The 20,720-nt window shown below is 33.5% G+C and overlaps 1 protein-coding gene across 2 annotated transcripts in view; it reads right to left on the reverse strand.

Annotated features, from left to right (window-relative positions):
- DYNC2H1 (dynein cytoplasmic 2 heavy chain 1) overlaps positions 1-20,720 on the reverse strand; it is a 357,806-nt gene that overhangs the window by 188,844 nt on the left and 148,242 nt on the right. For both annotated transcript variants that reach the window (XM_059930504.1, XM_059930505.1), the window contains exons 66-69: positions 8,127-8,290; positions 6,350-6,469; positions 5,658-5,792; positions 3,807-3,950 (exon numbers count right to left, since the gene is read on the reverse strand). In XM_059930504.1, coding sequence (XP_059786487.1) covers positions 3,807-3,950; positions 5,658-5,792; positions 6,350-6,469; positions 8,127-8,290 — 563 coding nt within the window. The remainder of the gene's footprint in view (positions 1-3,806; positions 3,951-5,657; positions 5,793-6,349; positions 6,470-8,126; positions 8,291-20,720) is intronic.

The following is a 20,720-nucleotide window of genomic DNA, read 5'->3' on the forward strand; positions in this document are numbered from 1 at the left end:
CAGACTCAAGGGACTAGACGAATAAATGCATTAAACTTCTACATTAATATAATAAAAAATTGATGTATTTTTTAATGTATAGAGTTAAAGCTTTCAATAAATGAAAATTATAATCAATTACCAGTAATATCGTATGAATTGAATTTGACCATACCACTTTGATTCCTACTGGCATTAAAAATACTACATCAATCTGGGTTAAAGCCATTTAATTACTTGTATTATAATTACCAATCCGGCCCCAAAACAGTATGACCAAAACCATACTATAAAGAATTTTCTCATCCTCAGTATAGGAACCTAAATGATATTAAACCATGCCCTCCAGCTTGAATTTTAAATACGTGGTGTAAAAATTCATTGTTGTAGTTTTTTATCTGCTTTTGTACCTCCATTGTACATGATTGCTATGATTTGAAAAATATCATTAATGGCTATTTAATTTGATTAATGAAAAATGGCTTGGCGTAGGAATAGTGGAGGGGATGTTTTAAAGGCTGGCCTTTTCCCTTAGTGTGATATAAGTGTAAGTCTCACTTCATTCTGGGTGCAACTTGAGAATACATGCCTTGCAGAATTCAATTCAGGTATAACATTTAGACCAAATTTGCTTGCTTCCTTGTGATGATAATTGGCAAGGAAAAAAAAACCTAGCAAAATAATTTTAACAGTTCAGGGAAGTACACCCAGGATGACAGGATGAGCATAAAATGAGTGAAATTAGCAGAAAACATTGTGACTTGATATTCAGATACATGAAATGTAGGTTTCTGGCCTTGTTAGTAGCATGTTCTAACCAAGAGAGCTCATTATTCACAGTTCATACCACAGACTTCTCTTAATTTTACTATTTATTAACAAAGATCACATGTGAAATTGAAGCTTGGATCCACTAAAAGACACTCTAATGTGAGACAGAATATAGTACCTACAAGATCCAGTAGATTTTCAAAACAATTGAAAACAAGTTTTTTACTCTATGTATTTCAGATTATATTTTTCAAATGAACTCAAATGCCCACCTAAACACACATGTGCATATACACATACACACACATACAAAGGTCAATGTTTATTCAATGGTCATATTATCACAGAACTATTGTCACTGAGGAAATACTGAGCTATAAGCTTTTCTAAACAGTACAAAATGACCAGTATTTTTACTAAGTTGAGTTAGACCTTCTAACTTATTTCTCAGTTCTTATATTTTATAGGGCCATTGAATTTTAACATAAATTTTTTTTACTAAAAGATAAGAATGAATTTTAAATGAACTTATTACTGTGTACTTTCTAAGTAATTTATACAAAATTATTAATGCAAAAGAAGTTAAGTATAAATGACTCTCTAGATTTACCTGCTGACACAGCAAATTAGAAATATGATCAATATATCATGAACCAACTCTCACAGACTTTACACTTTACTGTTTTTTGTAAAAATTCTACCAGCACAATATTATAAATGGTTTGATTATATTTAACATATTAAAATTCAATTTTTTTTAAAACCAAAGGACAAAGAACACAATTATGTATTCTTCAGCCCTTTCCTGCATCTTGAAACCTTATCTTTGTCCAAAGGACATTACATATATACATGGGAGAAATGCTTATCTTGTCTCCCAGGACTGAGATGACAGATTTTACTAACAAAGCCTACCCCCAAAGCACAAGCTTTTCATTAGGTGCCATTTTATTTCAAATCTAATGTAACAACAACTTCAAATGATTTACTTTAGTGGAAAAGACATCAGTAAACTTTAATTATTATTTGTAATCAAATAAAGATTTTCTGAAATAACTCATTCATGAAAATATTAAGTAGTCCATGCCAATGAAGACAAAGATTTTTTCCTGTTTTATTCTCCGCTATATCACCCATGCACCTAGAAAAATGCCTGCCACATGGTAAGTCTGCGATAAATATTAACTGAATGAATAATAATCTTTCCTCAGAAAGATAGACTTAAGTAAACCTACTTGGATATGAAATTTTGCTCCTAACTATCTAAAAGAACAAATTATTCTCACCCAAAATATAATTCTAAAAAACACTTACATTAGTATTATACTGAACACAAAAACTATAAACAACTTGATGAATTTGGTTTCATAAAAATATTTTTTTAATAAATTAAAAAGCAAATTAATAAACCCAAAATATTTACAACATATGATAAAGGTTTAGTGTCCTTAATATATAAGAAACTCTTATAAGTAAAATTTTAAAATACTGATACCATAGAAAGTAAAAATAATAATTCACCAGAGAAAAAACACAAATAATCTGATATTTACTTTACAAGTGATAGTTATCTTACAAGTGACCAAAGACTTTCAAATATAATGAAATATTTTTCAATTACCTAATAGGATAATTATTAAAAGTTATTTTAATAATTAAAGTTATTAAAAATTATTTAAAATGAATATATAATACTCATTTTTGCTCAAGGTGTAGATTTAAAAGTCCCCTGTTGTTGTATTAGTTTAATATACCAACAGCATATATTTCCAAAGGATAATTAGACAATATTTGTCTAAAGGCTTACAAATGTGCATTTTTGCCCCAGCTATCCAAGTCTAGGAATTTAACCTGGAAAATAATTGGAGAAACAAAACACTGGGGAAAAAACCCTGTAAGTGTCTATAGCTATTTTAAACATAATCCCCAAATTCTTTGACCCTCCATCCATCAAGAGTTAAAGTCTCTTTCCCCTTCTTGAATCTGTGTAGGCTCTGACTGCTTCAACCCATAGAATACAGCAGAAATGACCCAAGGCTAGGTTATAAAAGGCAATTCAGCTTCTGCCTTGTTCACTGAAATACATGTTTGGTATCTCAATTTGCAATATGAGGAATCCAACTACTCTGTGCTGTGAGGAAGTCAAGCTTCATGGAGAGGTGCTACAGTCAGCAGTCCTAGTCACCAAGTCCACCCACCCCAAGTACCAGACATGAAAGTGAAGCCTCCCCAAAACCACTTGCACTCTCAATTCCTCCCAACCAAGACCCCAGACCTTGTGAAGCAGAGGTAAGCCATCCCTGCAGTGCCCTGACAAAATTTTCCATAGAATCCATGAGCATAAGAAAGAATCAATGAGCATAAGAGAAACATTGTTTTAATCTGCTAAATTTGGGGGTAATAAGATATTCAGCAGAGATAACCATAACACCCTATAGGAGGTAGCTAAATAAAGTAGGGTATAGCCTCACAAGCTCTCAAAAATATTGTGTAGGTTTGTATTTACTGACATGAAAATTGTGTACAATATATTTTTAAAGCACAGTATTATACCTTTTGGTAAAAATTATGTGTATTCTTTAATATATTGTTCCCTCCATTAGAATACAAGCTTGATAAAACAGTGTATATTCCTGTATTCCCATTTTCTAGAACAATATCGGGTATGTATTATAGCCTCAAACAACAAGGGTATACAATGAAATTTTAAATGTTGTTTTCCCCAGGTAATGGGATTATGTGGATAATTTATCTTTATACCTTCCTGAATCATCCAGGTTTTTTTTTAATGATCATCTGAGAAGATAATCATTTATTAATTTATACTCAGAACATAAATCATTTCCATTAAGAGGACTGCCACATTGGGACAGTTTGTTAAAAACATAAAATGCAACTAAGGAGCTAGTTTCTTTTAAATATAGTTTAAAAGTGTTACATATGGTCTTTTGAAACATAATTCCAAGCAACCTTTCTCAGGAAATTATTATAAATTAAGCACCTAGTAAAGCAATCTCTCTCATTCAGTCTCAGCTATGGGGTAACCAACAGCATACCTGTTTGTTTTGCAGAGCTCGCTGGAAAAGTCGGAGAAATGCAGCCAAACTAAAACGGTACATGTTATTAATTTTTGACAAGTCAGAGATAATGAAGTACATCTTGCTGGCACTCTCAGCCAGAGGGAGATAGGCATCCCGCTCCTGTGGAACAAGGGGGGTGGGGGGGGGGGGAAGGGTGACACCTTAGTTCTAATGCTTTACTGCCACCTACAGACTGCTATGCACATATCTAGCCACAGCCTTACTTTCAACATACATACAACAAATAAAGATGAATCACAGAATTTTATAAAGAAACTGCATAATCCAGCTTTTCTATTCTTAAGTTTTTATACTTCTTTTAATCCTAAGATATTACATTTTTTTTTGTATTTTTATGTAACTGCAGGTAATGTATTCTGAATACTTCCCCTCCCCTCTGATTACAGAGCTAGAAGTAGTACATGGGTTGGTTTTAATGAAGACAAGAACACTTGTATTAGGGGAAAGAGGTAAGCACCTGTATTAGGATTAAATGGAATGGTAAACAGCTGTGATCAGAGGTCACGTAGGTCATGTAAGACAGCATGGCACTACAGGCTACCCCTGTAGTGGAGAAAAGTTAGAACAATGAATCTAGTGTGTGGGACTGGTACCAACAAGAACACTGATGGAAGTAGAGGTAGAGTAGAAGACTGTAACGAGTGTCCACATTAAGATAATACAGCACCTAGCACTGTTCAACATAAGCATAGAACAAACCAATAATCACAGGGGCTTTCATTCTGACTGAAGGTAAATGATGATAAAGATGAAAGGATCATAGGATTAAATGGCCTTGAGGTTATGAACTGAACTCTGAGAAGGGTCTCCATGTCATTCTGATCAAAGCACCAGGATTATAAATATGATACTGGTAAAATTATGTGTGTGACTCAGCGATGCCTGTTCAGAAAGAGAAGGCACAGAAAGTTCAAAATCCTTTTGGTATACAGTGACAGCTATGACATCTGCCAATTTTAGCTATGGTAGAGAAGGTGGGATGACTGGATTGGAAACAGGCTATAAGTTTTTTCTTATTCTGATTTCAACAGAGCTCTTTCTCAAGTGAAGAAAGTAATACTATGTAAGTGTAGAATTTGAGCAACAGCTGAAAAACACCTAAAATAACATTTGGAAAAGTCATTGAGGGAAATGGGAAATATTAAAGGATGTCAGTAAGGGTCCAGGTCAGGTTGGAGACTGGGAATTCACAATAACATTAATCTGCTTCATTGTTTGATTTTCTTCAGCAAATCTCTGTCACCAAATGTAGGAGGAAAAAAAAAAAGATACATTGTACTGATATAAGGTTGAAATTTTGCTCTAGGAAATGTCGAAAGAATAAAGCAAGAAGGATTTTACCCATTTTTAAGAAAAGAGTTCAGATCAACACATTCATGGGGTCCAGGATGAGTAGGGAAGAAAAATGTTTTTGATGGAAAGAATAGCTTTTAACTCTTTTATTGATATACTTAACTTGCCTTAACTTAAGAAAAGTTCCAGGAATGGCAAATATGTTCTCTAACAGTCATTTTAAACACGCTCATTTTCAATTTCAGTAAAAATTTATAGCTCTAGAACTTTGGATAACATGCCAGAAATCAGTAGTACTCAGCAGGGCTCAATGACCAGCACTCCTTACCCTTGATACCCTCAACATCTATCACCCTCTCTATAATAAGAATTAGACCCAAGGACCTGGTGTTTTTGAATAGCTTTCTTTTATTGCAATCATCATTCCCCTGAAGTCCTGGTACTATAATTTTTATCATATTAACATGAAAGTTTCAGAAAACAATATAAGATCACAAAGAAGGAAATATTTACTTGATCAAGAGAAATTTGGAGTTTGTAAGATTCTTTAAGTGACTCCTGAATAAGTGCACTGCTTGCTTTTGTCTGATTCAAAGATTCAATCAAATCCTTATTTTCCAAAATATTGCCTTGAGATGTGGCAAGTGTCTGCAGAAAAATTAATAAAATAATATGAACATTATTATATATATTAAAATAATCATTTAAAAGAAGCCCATGTTAGTTATCATTAATTTGATGATGTTTTGGGGAACTTATGTTCTCTTAAAAGAATTTCATTATTTTACAGCCTTCTATATTAAAAGATATTGTAAATCATTATATGATACTATATCATCAAAACATTGTATATGTATTAATTTTATCAACCTAATAAAAATAAAAACTATTTAAAGTTACAGATCAAATCATAATTTCATGCTACCTTTGAATGTTTTTCTGAGCATAAAATCAAATATTAATGAAATAATACAGTATAAAGACGATATTAGTTAAAAATTGCTTGTCTTAAACATTACACCTAGAAGTCTTATATTCCTAGACATCTACCTTTTTCTATTTGAATTTTGACTTTAAGATACATATTGATGTGTCTTTGATACAACCAAAAACATGCTAAAGGTACTATAATTTTTAAAAAAACAATATTTGATTATAATCAAAATAATGTAATATGAAAAATATACTGAATAGCTCAATTTTACCTCTAAAAGAGATTCTTCAAGCTTAGCTAACTGTATTTTCTTATCTTCTTCCTGTTGTAATAGTTTTGTTTTCTGGTCCTCTAAATCAGGTTTCTCATGCTGAATAGTTAATGCCAAAAGCTTAAAAAAAAAGCCAAGGTTATTCTAGCAATAAAGTTCAAACAAAACAAACCAAAATGAAAACTTCCCACAAACAGGCCTTATGTTGGATCAAATATTACAAGTATAATGATACTACTATGTACTTCATTTCATTCTTTCTAGTTAAACATATGAGACACCTTCACAATTATTTCTGACAAAAGAGGCAAAATGAATAACTAATTGATAAAATGTTAAATATTATAGGGCAGCTATAAGAAATTGCATTACTTAACATATCAACATGTAATATTCAGTTCTTAAATTAGATTAAATATATAAAAACTACGGAAGCAAACATTTTTAATGGTAAGTAGTCACAAAAAGAAATAGTTACCTTACTTAAAATACTATATTAAAATCACAATGAGATACCACATCACATCCACTAAGATGGCTATAATTAAAAAGACAAATTATAATAAATGTTGTCCAGAATGTGGAGAAAAGGGAACCCTCATATATTATTGGTAGGAAAGTAAAATTGTGCAGCTACTTTGGAAAACTTTGTCTATTCCTCAAAATGGTAAATATAGAGTTACCATAAGACTCAGAAATTCTACTAAAAAAGCATTGAATTGTAAACTTTCAAGAGGTGAATTGTATGATATATGAACTGAATCTTAATAAAGCTGTTGAAAACTGCTATGTCAAATTCTTCAGTTTGAAACTTTAAAATAGGAAATGACATTTGCATGTCATAAAATATATTAATTCAAAATCTATTGTATAAGCATGTTCATTTAGTTCTTGTTAAAGTAATACCTAAATAGCCCTTTTCAGCAATTACTGTGGAGATCTTTTATATAGAAGAAGCAATTCTGTCAATTCTGCCAAGCTCTGAGTAATTTGACATTGTTTTATTTATGAGAAGTATCATCAAGCCAATCAAAAGACATTGTTCATAAAAATATGCAGTGAGTCATCTAGTACGGTAAGAAAAATATTTTAATAGGAGAGTTTTAAAAATTACAATAAAGTAAAAACCATGGCAAATATACATGCTATCATATAAATCAAAAGAGAAAAAATATACTATTGTTAGATGGTAAAAAACAGGATGATACTAAAAAAGTCAACAGGATATCTTTAAAGAGGAAAAATGTGTAAGGGAGTGTATAAGTAAAAATCTGTACATGAAAATCATTTTGCAATTCATGTAATAACTATAAACTGTAATAAGCCATACACGGATAAAGTGAATTCAAACATGCAAATGTTCTAGTCCAAAAAAAAAATTGTTGGATTTGGAATCAAAGACCCTCACCTAGTTGAATAAGTCAATAACTGCAATTTTAACATTTAAACTTCAGTTTTCATAGTTAAAAAAAATAAAGTTGCTAATCTTAACATGTATGATCCTCCATTTCTCAAATTCTAACAAATATTACAGGAGTAGGCTGTAAAATTAAAGTTATACTGGAAGAAGCAGCAATTTGACATTAGCAACAAATATACAATTCTAACACTAATGGAAAATGAAATAAACCCAAATGTGTTACTGATTTGCAAGTGTATTTTCAAAATCATGAGTTTAAATGCTAATCAATTTAACAAAATAGCTTCCCACTCAAAATATTTCATTAGTATACAAAGATACTAAAGATTTCTAAGGCAAATGATTGTCCACATATACCTGTCCTCGTAATCCACTTCTTGTTGTAGTAAAGTTAACCTCAGTAACAATGGAAGCTGCATCCGGTGGAATAAAGGGATTTGGGTTTCTTGTTGACAAAAAAAGGCGAAATTCTTCATTGTAGTCGATAATTTTGTCACCTATTTGTACCACATAACGTGGTCCTGTTTTTTTAAAATGACATAATTAGTTGGCCAGAATATTCTGTATTTTGTTACATGACATTAAAAAATATAATTTTCTAGTACTTCTAAATAGTTTTTATTACAGGCTTTTAGATACAGTCCAAAATACAGCAACAGCAAGGCCACCCAAAAGACTATTAACGAGAATGCTCTACTGATCAGTCAGCACTTATGCAAACAAGGATAAATAATATTCATTAAGACAATCCTAGGACACTGAAGCATTAAAGGAATATCTACTTATATTCAATATAGTTTTAACATTAACTATATGTTTGATATTACCAATTTTTCTGAAATGTTTGATTATAGATGACAAAAATAGAAACTCTTATTAATTATTCTCTACTTCAAAATTCATCAATGTGTTTATTGTACTAGTATTTAAGATGTAACACTTGAAAACAGAATGACCTGGTAAAAACCTGGAATTAACAACATATGTGTAATTGCAAAGAATCCATTATTAACATCAAAAAAGATTTATTCAGACTGCCGTACACAGGTACTTTGCAATAAATTAAACTGAGAAAAAGTAAACTTCTGCCTCACAAAGGAGTTTTTTATATTCTAATATAAAAAACAATTATATTAATTACACAACATCTACAGAAAAATCAATCAACAATTACATGCATTACTTATGATTTTAACTGATAAAAAACAATTAATTTTTTAGGTAAAAAATACATATTATCAATGATTATTTTCTAATGTTAAGAAAAACAATATAATGAATTTTTGAAAATCCTAGAATAGATTTTAAAATTTACTTAACTTTTTAAAGTTAATGTGAAAAGAATTCAATATGCACTTTATGAAAGAGGATATGTAAATGGTTAAAAAACAATATCAAAATAATGCTGAACTTTAACCATTATTAGAAAAAAACAAATTTAAAGTTTCAATGTAATAACTATACACCAACTAGAATGATTCAAGAAAATGCAAGCAGGATAAATGCAAAGAAAACTACTTCTAAGGACATCATAGTAAAACCACTGAATATCTATGACAAATGCAGCACAACAATAATGCAAAGGCAGGTACTGGGTATATGGAGTTAAAGACCAATACTGGAAAAGTGGCAAAGTATTTATCTATATTAAAAAAATAAGTCACAGATGCATACTGTTATACACAGGGTAGCCATTAAAAACTATCAGGTTAATTAGAAAACTACATTAGTTATTGCATGAATTGGTTAACTGTATTACATTACAAATATTAAGACTGCCATGGTGAATAAAAATGCAAAACCAAATGATATACTGTTTATGAGAAACACACTTTATAAAGAAAACCAACAGAAAATTGAAAGTAAAAGAATGGAAAAATATACCATGTGAACACCCATCCCCAAAATTAGTGTAATCATTCTAATACCAAATTCTAAAACTTGAGATACTTCTAGAGACAAAAGACAGTTGATAATGATAAAGAAAATAACCAAACAGGAAGACAGCACATTCCAAATATGTATGAATCCAAACACACAGCTTCAAAATATTTAAAGTAAAAATTGACAGAACTAAAAGAAAAAATTCAAAATCATAGAGACTTTTTCTCAATACATGATAGAACAAATAGAAATAAAAAGTAAAGGTATGGAAAATCTGAACATTACTATTAACAAACTTGAATTAATTGACTTTAGAGAAAATTAAAATAACCAAGAGCAAAATTTACATAATTTTCAAGCGTACACGGAATATTTGTGAAAATTAATCAATGCCAGATCATAAAAAAAGCTTCAGCAGGATTAAAAAAAACTGAATACTTCAGAATAAGTTTTCTGACCACAACAGAGATAAGCTAGAAACCAATCCCAAAAGGGTAACTAGAAAATATCCAACTCCCTGGAAATTAAACAACAAAAGCAATAAGTAACTTATGAATTAAAAAAATACAAACCAAAACTTGTGGTATGAAGCTGAAGAAGGGCTTAGCAGAAAGTTTATAGACAAAAAAAATGCATATATTAGGAAAAAGAAAATAATGAATTATCAATACTTTGAATTTCCATTTCAAGAATCTAGAAAAAAGACAACCAAATAAAATCTAAGGAAAATATTAAGAATAAAATAAATAAAAAGCAAAAATTGAAAATACAATAGAGAAAATCAACAAAGTTAAAAATTGGTATTTTGAAAAAAGCAGTAAAATTGATAAACTGCTATCAAGACCTACCAAAGAAAAAGAGAAAAAAAATTATCAATGTCGAAAAAAAGACACATTATTGAAAAACTCACAGAAATTTTAAAGTTATAAGAATATTATATAAAAACACACCAATACATTTGACAAATTAAATGCAATAGACAAACACTTAAAAAAATTAATCTAAGTTGATATATACACAGAATATAGATTACAAACAAAACTAAATTAACTCAGGGAGAAGAAATCAAGATGGCAAAGCAGGAGGATGCAGAACACATCAAAAATATGTCTACATGTGAAACAATTCTCACTGAAAGCTAACTGTAGACTAGCAGAACTAGAAGACTGTAAGAAAGATCCATATAGAATTGGGTATAAAGGGATGAGAAGCTATCAGGTCTGGACCTGTGCCCCTGGGAGGGGACTCAGAAGAAGAGGGATCACACAGGCAGAGATCCTCTCTAGGGAGTAGGCAGTTTGAGTCACAAATTGGGCATCCTTGTCCAAAGGTCAGACACTGAGAATGTGAGTCTCCTTGCTGTTTGGAGGGCTGGGGGAGCTAACAGGAGGGCTGCGAGAAGCCTGGACTCCATTCATGAGGAGCGCATGCTCGCTTGCTTACTTCCAAAACAAGGCGGAGAGGGTGGATTGAAACTGCATGGGTGGCTGACTGGTTTCCTGTGACTGCCCCAGCACGCACCCCAGTCTAAGTCTAGCAACTGCTCCAGCCTCACTGGGGTGAGGGCTGCTACAGCTGAGCAGAAAGCTCAGCTGTGAGAAGCAAAAGCAACTCAGACCTAAAGCGTGTCTGAGCAGGGTGGGAGCAGCCATTACTGGTACTTACACAGGCAGCACATCAGAGCAGCCATGATTTCTGTCTGTGGTCAGACAGCCACAATTCGCACCCAGACCAACGCCAAGTGCCCATGCCAGCCCCTCTTGCCCGAGCACTGCTCCCCTCCTGGGCAAGAATGCTGGTGCTGGGATTGAGGAGAAAACACACTTCAGGGGAATGGAGCCAGCTTGGACCCAACCCTCAAAACTTCTGCTCCACGCTATTTACAATAGCCAGGACATGGAAGCAACCTAAGTGTCCATCAACAGATGAAGGGATAAAGATGTGGCACATATAGACAATGGAATATTACTCCGCCATAAAAAGAAATGAAATTGAGTTATTTGTAGTGAGTGGATGGACCTAGAGTCTGTCATACAGAGTGAAGTAAGTCAGAGAAAACTAAATACCATATGCTAACACATATATATGGAATCTAAAAAAAACCAATGGTTCTGAAGAACCTAGGGGCAGGACATGCATAAAGAAACAGACATAGAGAATGGACTTGAGGACACTGGGAGGGGGAAGGTAAGATGGGACAAAGTGAGAGAGTGGCATGGACATATATACACTACCAAATGTAAAATAGATAGCTAGTGGGAGGCAGCCGCATAGCACAGGGAGATCAGCTCAGTGCTTTGTGACCACCTAGATGGGTGGGATAGGGAGGGTGGGGGGGGAGACGCAAGAGGGAGGGGATATGGAGATATATGTATACGTACAGCTGATTCACTCTGTTATACAGCAGAAACTAACACAACAATGTAAATCAATTATACTCCAATAAAGATGTAAAAAAAAAAAAAAAATCCAACAAAAGAGAGAAAAAAAAAAGTCTGCTCCAGAAACTTGGGAACAGACCCCACCCCCTACAGAGCAGTGATGGCCACTGAGCAGAGAAAAAGCCCCAGCTACACCTGGCTCTGATCTAACAACTCCATCTCCAGCCTCCTACCAAGGTGATAGCTGCCAGCAAACCTGAGGAAAGACAGGTTCTGTGTTCACATCAGATTCAGCAGACTGTACCACACAAAGGCACCCATTAAAGACTGCAATAGGCAACAGTTTCACCTAATTTCATAAAGACAGAGAAAGTTAAGCAAAATGAGAAGACAAAGGAATTTGCCTCAATTGAAAGAGCAAGAGAAAATCCTTGAAAAAAACAACTAATGAGACAGAAATAAAAAATTTACCAGATTAGGAGTTCAACGCATTAGTAATAAAAAATGCTAACTGAAGCAGGGAAAAGAATAGCTGAACACAGTGAGAATTTTAATAATGAACTAGAAAATATAAAAAAGAATTAGTTAGAATTGAAGAATACTGTAACTGAAATGGAAAACACAATAGAAGGATTAACAGCTGACTAAGTGATACACAAGAACACAAAAGTGATCTGGAAGATAGAATAACAGAAATAACCAAATCAGGAAAGGAAGGGAAGAAGGCAGAAAAGGAAGGAAGGAAGGGAGGGAGGGAGGAAGGAAGGAAGAGAGGGAGGGAGAGAGGATGAAAGAAAGAAGAACAGTTTAAGGGATCTCTGGGACAACATCAATCATACCAACATTGCATTATATGGGTCCCAGAAGGAGAAGAGAGAGAGAACAGGGTAGAAAATGTATTTGATGAAATTATGGCTGAAAACTTCATAAACCTGAAGAAGGAAACAGATATCCAGGTACAAGAAGCACAGAGGGTCCCAAACAAGATGAACTAAAAAGACACACACCAAGACATATCATAATTAAATCAGCAAAAGTTAAAGAGAAAATTCTAAAGGCAGAAGGAGAAAAACAAAGAGTCTCATACAAGGGAACCTAAAGAAGGTTACCAACTAATATTTTTGCAGAAACTTTGCAGGCTAGAAGGGAGTGGCATGATATACTCAAAGTGCTGAAAAGGAAAAACCACCTAACCTACAATAGATATACAAAAATTAGAAAGAAAGAAACACGAGCATACCATGAAAGGAAATCATCAAACCACAAAGGAAGAATCTAAAAGAAGAAAAAAAAAGAACAAAAAAGAACTCAAAACTACCAGAAAACAGGTAACAAAATGGCAATAAGGACATACCTATCAATAATTACTTTAAATGTCAACGTAATAAATATTCCAATCAAAAGACATAGGGTGGATGATTGGATTAAAAAAGACCCATCTATGTGCTGCTTATATACAATGGAATATTACTCAGACATAAAAAGGAATGAAACTGAGTTATCTGTAGTGAGGTAGATGGACCTAGAGACTGTCATTAGTAATAAAAAATAAAGTCAGAAAGAGAAAAACAAATACCGTATGCTAACACATATATATGGAATCTAAAAAAAAAAAAAAATGGTCAGAAGAACCTAGGGGCAAGACGGGAATAAAAATGCAGACCTACTAGAGAATGGACTTGAGGATACGGGGAGGGGGAAGGGTAAGCTGGGACAAAGTAAGAGAGTGGCATGGACATATATACACTACCAAACGTAAGATAGGTAGCTAGTGGGAAGCAGCCGCATAGCACAGGGAGATCAGCTCGGTGCTTTGTGACCAATGAGAGGGGTGGGATAGGGAGGGTGGGAGGGAGGGAGATGCAAGAGGGAAGAGATATGGGGACATATGTATATGTATAACTGATTGACTTTGTTATAAAGCAAAAACTAACACACCATGGCAAAGCAATTATACTCCAATAAAGATGTTAAAAAAAAAAAAAAAAAACCAGAAAATAAATAAATAAATAAATAATAAAAAAGACCCATCTATGTGCTGCTTACAAGAGACTGACTTCAGAGCTAAAGACACACTAACTGAAAGTGAAGGGATGGAAAAGAGATTTCACGGAAATAGAAATAACAAGAAAGCAGAGGTAACAATACTCATATCAGACAAAGTAGACTTTAAAACAAAGTTTATGACAAAAGACATAGAAGAGCATCATGTAATAATAAAAGGATCAACACAAGTACAGGATATTACACTTGTTAACATGTATGCACCTAATACAGGAGCACCTAAATATATAAAGCAAATACTAAGAGACATAAAGGGAGAAATTGACAATAATAGAATAGGAGGAGTCTTTAACATACCACTTACATTAATGGACAGATCATCCAGAGAGAAAATCAATAAGGAAACAGGGTCTTAAATGACACAACAGGCCAGTTGGACTTAATAGATATCTACAGGACATTCTACCCCAAAAGAGCAGAATACACATTCTCTTTAAGTGTACATGAAATGTTCTCCAGGATTGATAATGTGCTAAGACACAAAACAAGTCTCAACAAATTTAAGAAGACAGAAATTATATCAGGCATTTTTTCTGACCACAACAGTATGAAACTAGAAATCAATTACAGGAAGAAAACTGGGAAAAGCACAAATATGTGAGAAATAAACAACATGCTACTGAAAAACCAGTGAGCCAATGAAGAAATTAAAGAGGAAAACAGGAAGTACATTGAGACAAAAGATAATGGAAACATAACTTGCCAAAATCTATGGGATGCAGCAAAAGCAGTTCTAAGAAGTTTACAGCAATGCAGGCCCACCTCAAGAAATTAGAAAAATCTCAAATAAACAACCTAACCTATCATCTAAAGGAATTAGGAAATGAACAACAAATAAAGCCCAAAGTCAGCAGAAGGAAAGAAATAATAAATATTAGAGAGGAAATAAAATTAAAGAAATAAAATTAGAGACAAAAAACAATAGAAAAGGTCAATGAAAGCAAGAACTTGTTTTTTGAAAAGATAAACAAAATAAATAAACCTTTAGCCAGGCTCATCAAAAGAGAGAAAACGCAAATAAACAAAAGAAGAAATGCAAGAGGAGAAATTACAGCCATTATCACAGAAATATAAAAAATCATAAGAGAATACTATGAACAGTTATATGCCAACAAAATAGACAACCCAGAAGAAATGGGCACATTTCTAGAAACATATAACCTGACAAGGAAGAAAGAGACCATCTGAACATACCAATTACTAACAGTGAAATTGAATTTGTAACAAAAATCCTCCCAGCAAATCCAGGACCCGCTAGCTTCACAAGGGAATTCCACCAAACACATAAAGAAGAGTTAATGCCTATCCTTCTCAAAGTATTACAAAACACTGAAGATGATGGAACACTCCCAAATTCATTCTATGAGGCCACTATTACCTGGATAATAAAACCAGACAAAGACACTACAACAAAAGAAAATTAAGGGCCAATATCTCTGATGAATACAGATGAAAAAATCCTCAACAAAATATTAGCAAACCAATTCAACAATAAATAAAAAGGATCATGCACCATCATCAAGTGGGATTTATTCCAGGGATGCAAGGGTCAATACTCGCAAATCAGTCAATGATACATCACATTAACAAAAGAAAGAATAAAAATAATATGATCATCTCAATAAACACAGAAAAAGCACTTGACAAAATTCAACATCCATTCGTGATAAAAACTCTCATCAAAGTGGGTTTTCAGGGAGCATATCTAAACATAATAAAGGCCATTTATGACAAACCCATGGCTAACATCATACTCAATGGTGAGAAGGTGAAAAGAAAGCCTTTCCTCTCAAATCAGGAACAAGAGAAGGATGCCCAATCTCACCAATTCTGTTCAACATAGTATTGGAAGTCCCAGACACAGTATTCAGACAAGAAAAAGAAATAAAGAGTATCCAAATTGGAAGGGAAAATAAAACTGCTACTATCTGCAGATGACATAAAACTATATAAACAAAACCCTAAAGTCTCCACCAAAAAACTATTAGAACTAATAAATGAATTCAGTAAAGTTGAAGGACACAAAATTAATATACAGAAATCTGTTGCTTTTCTATACACTAACAATGAACTATGAGAAAGAGAAAGCAAGAAAACAATCCTGTTTAAAATCACATCAAAAAGAATAAACCACTGAGGAATAAACTTAACCAAGGATGTGCAAAACCCACTCTGAAAACTATAAAACATTTAAGAAGGAAACTGCAGCTGATACAAAGAAATGGAATGATATTCCGTGTTCTGCCATTGAAAGAATTCATATTGTTAAAATATCCATAGCACCCAAAGCAATCTAAAGATTCAATGCAATCCCTATCAAAATACCCATGACATTTTTCACACAACTAGAACAAATAATCCTAAAATTTATATGGAACAACAAAGGACCCCAAATTGCTAAAGTAATCTTGAGAAAAAAGAACAAAGCTGGAGGTATTATGCTCTCAGTCTTCAGAATATACTAGAAAGCTACAGTAATCAAAATAGCATGATACTGGCAGAAAATCAGCCACACAGTTCAATGGAACAAAATAGAGAGCCTAGAAAGAAACCCATGCACTTATGGTCAATTAATCTACAACAAATGTGTCAAGAATATACAATGGAGGAAAGACAGTCTCTTCAATAAGTGATGCTGGAAAAACTGGACAGCTACATGTAAAAGAATAAAATTAGGACATTTTATCACACCATATATAAAATAAATTCAAAACAGATTAGAGATAAACGTAAGACCTGAAAAAATAAAACTCCTAAAAGAGAAGGCAGAACACTCTTTTAGATAAGTCATAGCAATATTTTTTGGATCTGCCTCCACAGGCAAAAGGAAAAAAGGCAAAAATAAACAAATGAGACCTAATCAAACAAACCTAAAAGCTTTTGCACAGCAAAGGAAACCACTGACAAAACAAAAAGACAACCTACTGAACAGGAGAAAATATTTGCAAATGATATGATCAATAACGGATTAATATCCAAAACATATAAACAGCTCATATAACTCAACATCAAAAAACAAACAACCCGATTAAAAATTGGGCAGGAGACCTGAACAGACATTTTCCAAAGAAGAGATGCAGATGGCCAACAGGCACATGAAAAAATTCTAAGCACTGCTACCATTGGAGAAATACAATCAAAACCACAATGAGCTATCACCTCACATCTGGCAGAATGGCTTTCATTTAAAAGACCACAAATAACAAATGGCGGCGAGGAGGTAGAGAAAAGGGAACCCTAGTACACTGCTGGTGGGAATGTAAATTGGTACAGTCACTGTGGAAAACAGTATGGAGGCTACTCCAAAAACTAAATATAGAACTACCATATGATCCAGCAATTTTACTGCTGGGTAAACCTCCAAGGTAAACAAAAACACTAATTTGAAAAGTATATGTACTCCAATGTTCATAGCAGCATTATTTACAATAGCCAAGATACAGAAGCAACCTAAGTGTCCATTAATAGATGAATGGATAAAACAGATGTGATATATATGTATATACCATATATATATTAATATATATTGAAAATATATACACACACACATACACACAATGAAATATTACTCAGCCATAAAAAAGAAAGAAATTCTGCAATTTTCAGTAACATGGACGAACCTAGAGGGTATTATGCTTAGTGAAATAAGTCAGATAGAGAAAGACAAACACTCTATATTGCCACTTATATGTGGAATCTAAAAAATAAAACAAGTCAAAGTATATAACAAAACAAACAGACTAACAGAAATCAAACTAGTGCTTACCAGTGGGGAGAGAGAAGGGGAGAAGGGGAAGACAGGGATATGGTATTAAGAGATACAAACTACTACGTATAAACAAGGATATACTGTACACCAGGGGTCCCCAACCCCTGGGCCGCGGACCAGTACCACCTGAACCATCCCCCACACCCTATCTGTGGAAAAACTGTCTTCCATGAAACCAGTCCCTGGTGCCAAAAAGGTTGAGGCCGCTGCTGTACAGCACAGGGAAATACAGCCAGCCACTGTTTTGTAATTAATTTAAACGAAGTATAATCCATAAAAACATTTAATCACTATGTGTACAACTGAAGCTAATATAATTTTGTAAATCAACTATACTTCAATTAAAAATTATTCAGTTAACTAATTAGTTAAAACATAAACTCAGTTTAAAGGGCCTCAGCTAGGGTATACTGGCAACTTACAATGAAAGATAGATCACCATGGGAGACTGCACCTTGTCTCAGTAAAAAGGTATTCAGAGATGCTTTTTATAGAAGATGGACTTAACGCTGGGTGATTTTAGAATGGTTCAAAGAAAGTGCGGTTTTGCTGGGGAATGGATGCTATCAGAAAGACCAGACAATTCTATGATTGGTATCGATAATTTTGTTGATATCTAGGAGGTGTCAGAAATGGTGTCAGACTAAGCTATATGGGTAAAAAAGCAGAAGTCACTCATATTAGCAGGGAGAGGAGGATGTTTAGTTATTTTTGTGGCATGGAAAGTGTCCTCGTTTCTGTGCGCTGACATGCTTATGGTCACAGAGTGACCTGCCTGTTGATGGTGTTCTGTGAAATGGTTTATGTTCAACAGGAGAACACCATGGTCAAGCTGTAGAGCCTGGCCAGCTTCCAGCCCATAGTAGTCAGGTGCTGCTTTTTTCTTTCTCATTTATGCAATGTACAAATACAAGCAAAACTTATCTGTTATAAGGCAGGAATGTGGTTATCCTTGTGGGGGACAGTGGTAAATAAGGGAGTTTGGAATGCTGAAAAAGTTCTGTATCTTGATCTTATAGAAGTGTATTCTAGAAGGGTGCTTATAGAAGTGTATTCCATTTGTAAAAATCATTAAGCTATACATTTGTAAGTGTATCTCAATAAAAAGTGAAAATTAAAAAGTAACTGATTTTCTCTTGTAAGAAGAGAGGAGGGAAAGAACACTCCTGCCATCCTATACTATTTGACTGTGTAACCCACCAATGCATTATTCTGATATAACATTTTTAAAAATATTTCAAAATAAATGTTTCATTGTATATAAAGACCCTTGGACATAAGTCTCCTATACTACTCTTAGAAAATATTACATGTAGAACTATAAAAGTCCAACACAGTCTTAACTGTATAAAGTCTTAATTTACATTGGAGTTAACCTACGATGGAGTTAATTTTGACTACGTTTTTCTCCTGGGCACAAAATCTGTACTGTACTTTAGAGAACTGTGGAAACAGAATGATTAGGCACAAGTACAAGATTCGGTCTCACGTTCTCTTTCCAGGGGAAGCCTCAATTTACATGGCTATTATTTTGGTTTCTGAACCTGGATCAGGCTTGAGTATATTTTGTTTCGATTTTTTTGGTTAACATATCTAATAGATTTGGAGCACCTGTATGTACAGATATATTAATTGGCTATGTTTATTGTGATGCCTTGATGACTTCTGTAACAATTAGCCAAAGATACAGGCAAGATCTGCCTATAAAGTGTACCCAAATCTGGCCAATATTTATAATTGAAAGAAATGCATCATGCTAGGAAGTGAAAAAGAAAGTTATTCTTTTTACAGCAGGCAAGAGTGCTACACAATTTTATCTGTCTGGATTTCAAAATAAAAGTTGCTTGAACGTTTATTATGACCATGAAACTTAAACCAGGAAGTGGCCACCACTGCTTCCACAATGCTTGACACAGCGATGATTAAAAATATTTTGCTCACAGCAGATAGTTGAACACTGCTAATGATTATTAATGATTTCTTTTTTATATTCCCCTGGGAAGAAGACGAAAATCAGTTCATCTCTTATATGCAGTATACCTTAACAGGTCCAGACTCTTCAGAAATATATTATCATCTGAATTAGAGAAATCCAAGTACCATGTGAACTGCCATATGGGTACAAACATTCCATCATATAGGTAACATCTTGGTAATGGTCTCCACTGATAAAATTGCTCACATTGTATTGTAAACCTTTCAAGCTTAACTAACTAAAGATGATGGGACTTATATGAAGATAAACAAAAAACCCGGCCACAAAAATAATCAAATCAACATTGCTCAAGGAAATGTCCCACAGCCTATTAAGAATAAACTGCTGGCTTTATAGCCACTATATACAAAGAAAGAAAACCAACAACTGAATACCTTCTTCACTTACTAGAAGCAGCATATTCCACACCTGAAAATTTTACTACAGCCTAATAATTTATCTGGTCAACAAACATGTGGCTAAGTTTGAATGGCAGCTCCTGTAAAGCTGCAAGTAGTGCAAACTCTGGAAGTAATACAAGCAGTTGTAAACCAATCCTTGTCTTTGAGCCCTGTATCTTTCAGATGCACAGAATTACAGATGTCTACAAGAAAATCTCACAGATAAGAAAATCCAATGGAATGTTACAGCCATCCACTATCCAAAGGTAAAATTTTTGGCAACCTATAGCATGGAATATTCTGTACAATGAACTGGCTTCAAGTAGTGCTCTTGGCTATAAAGCATGTCACCCTGAAAATAACTGAAATATACCAGTACAGAGATTAATGGGTCAGAACTGGTGAGCTACCTTAGGGTTTCTCAATCTCAGTACTATTGACAATTTGTACTGGAAAATTATTTGTCATGAAGAGATG

The sequence above is a fragment of the Balaenoptera ricei genome, chromosome 8, assembly GCF_028023285.1.
Source record: "Balaenoptera ricei isolate mBalRic1 chromosome 8, mBalRic1.hap2, whole genome shotgun sequence".
Taxonomy (NCBI): domain Eukaryota; kingdom Metazoa; phylum Chordata; class Mammalia; order Artiodactyla; family Balaenopteridae; genus Balaenoptera; species Balaenoptera ricei.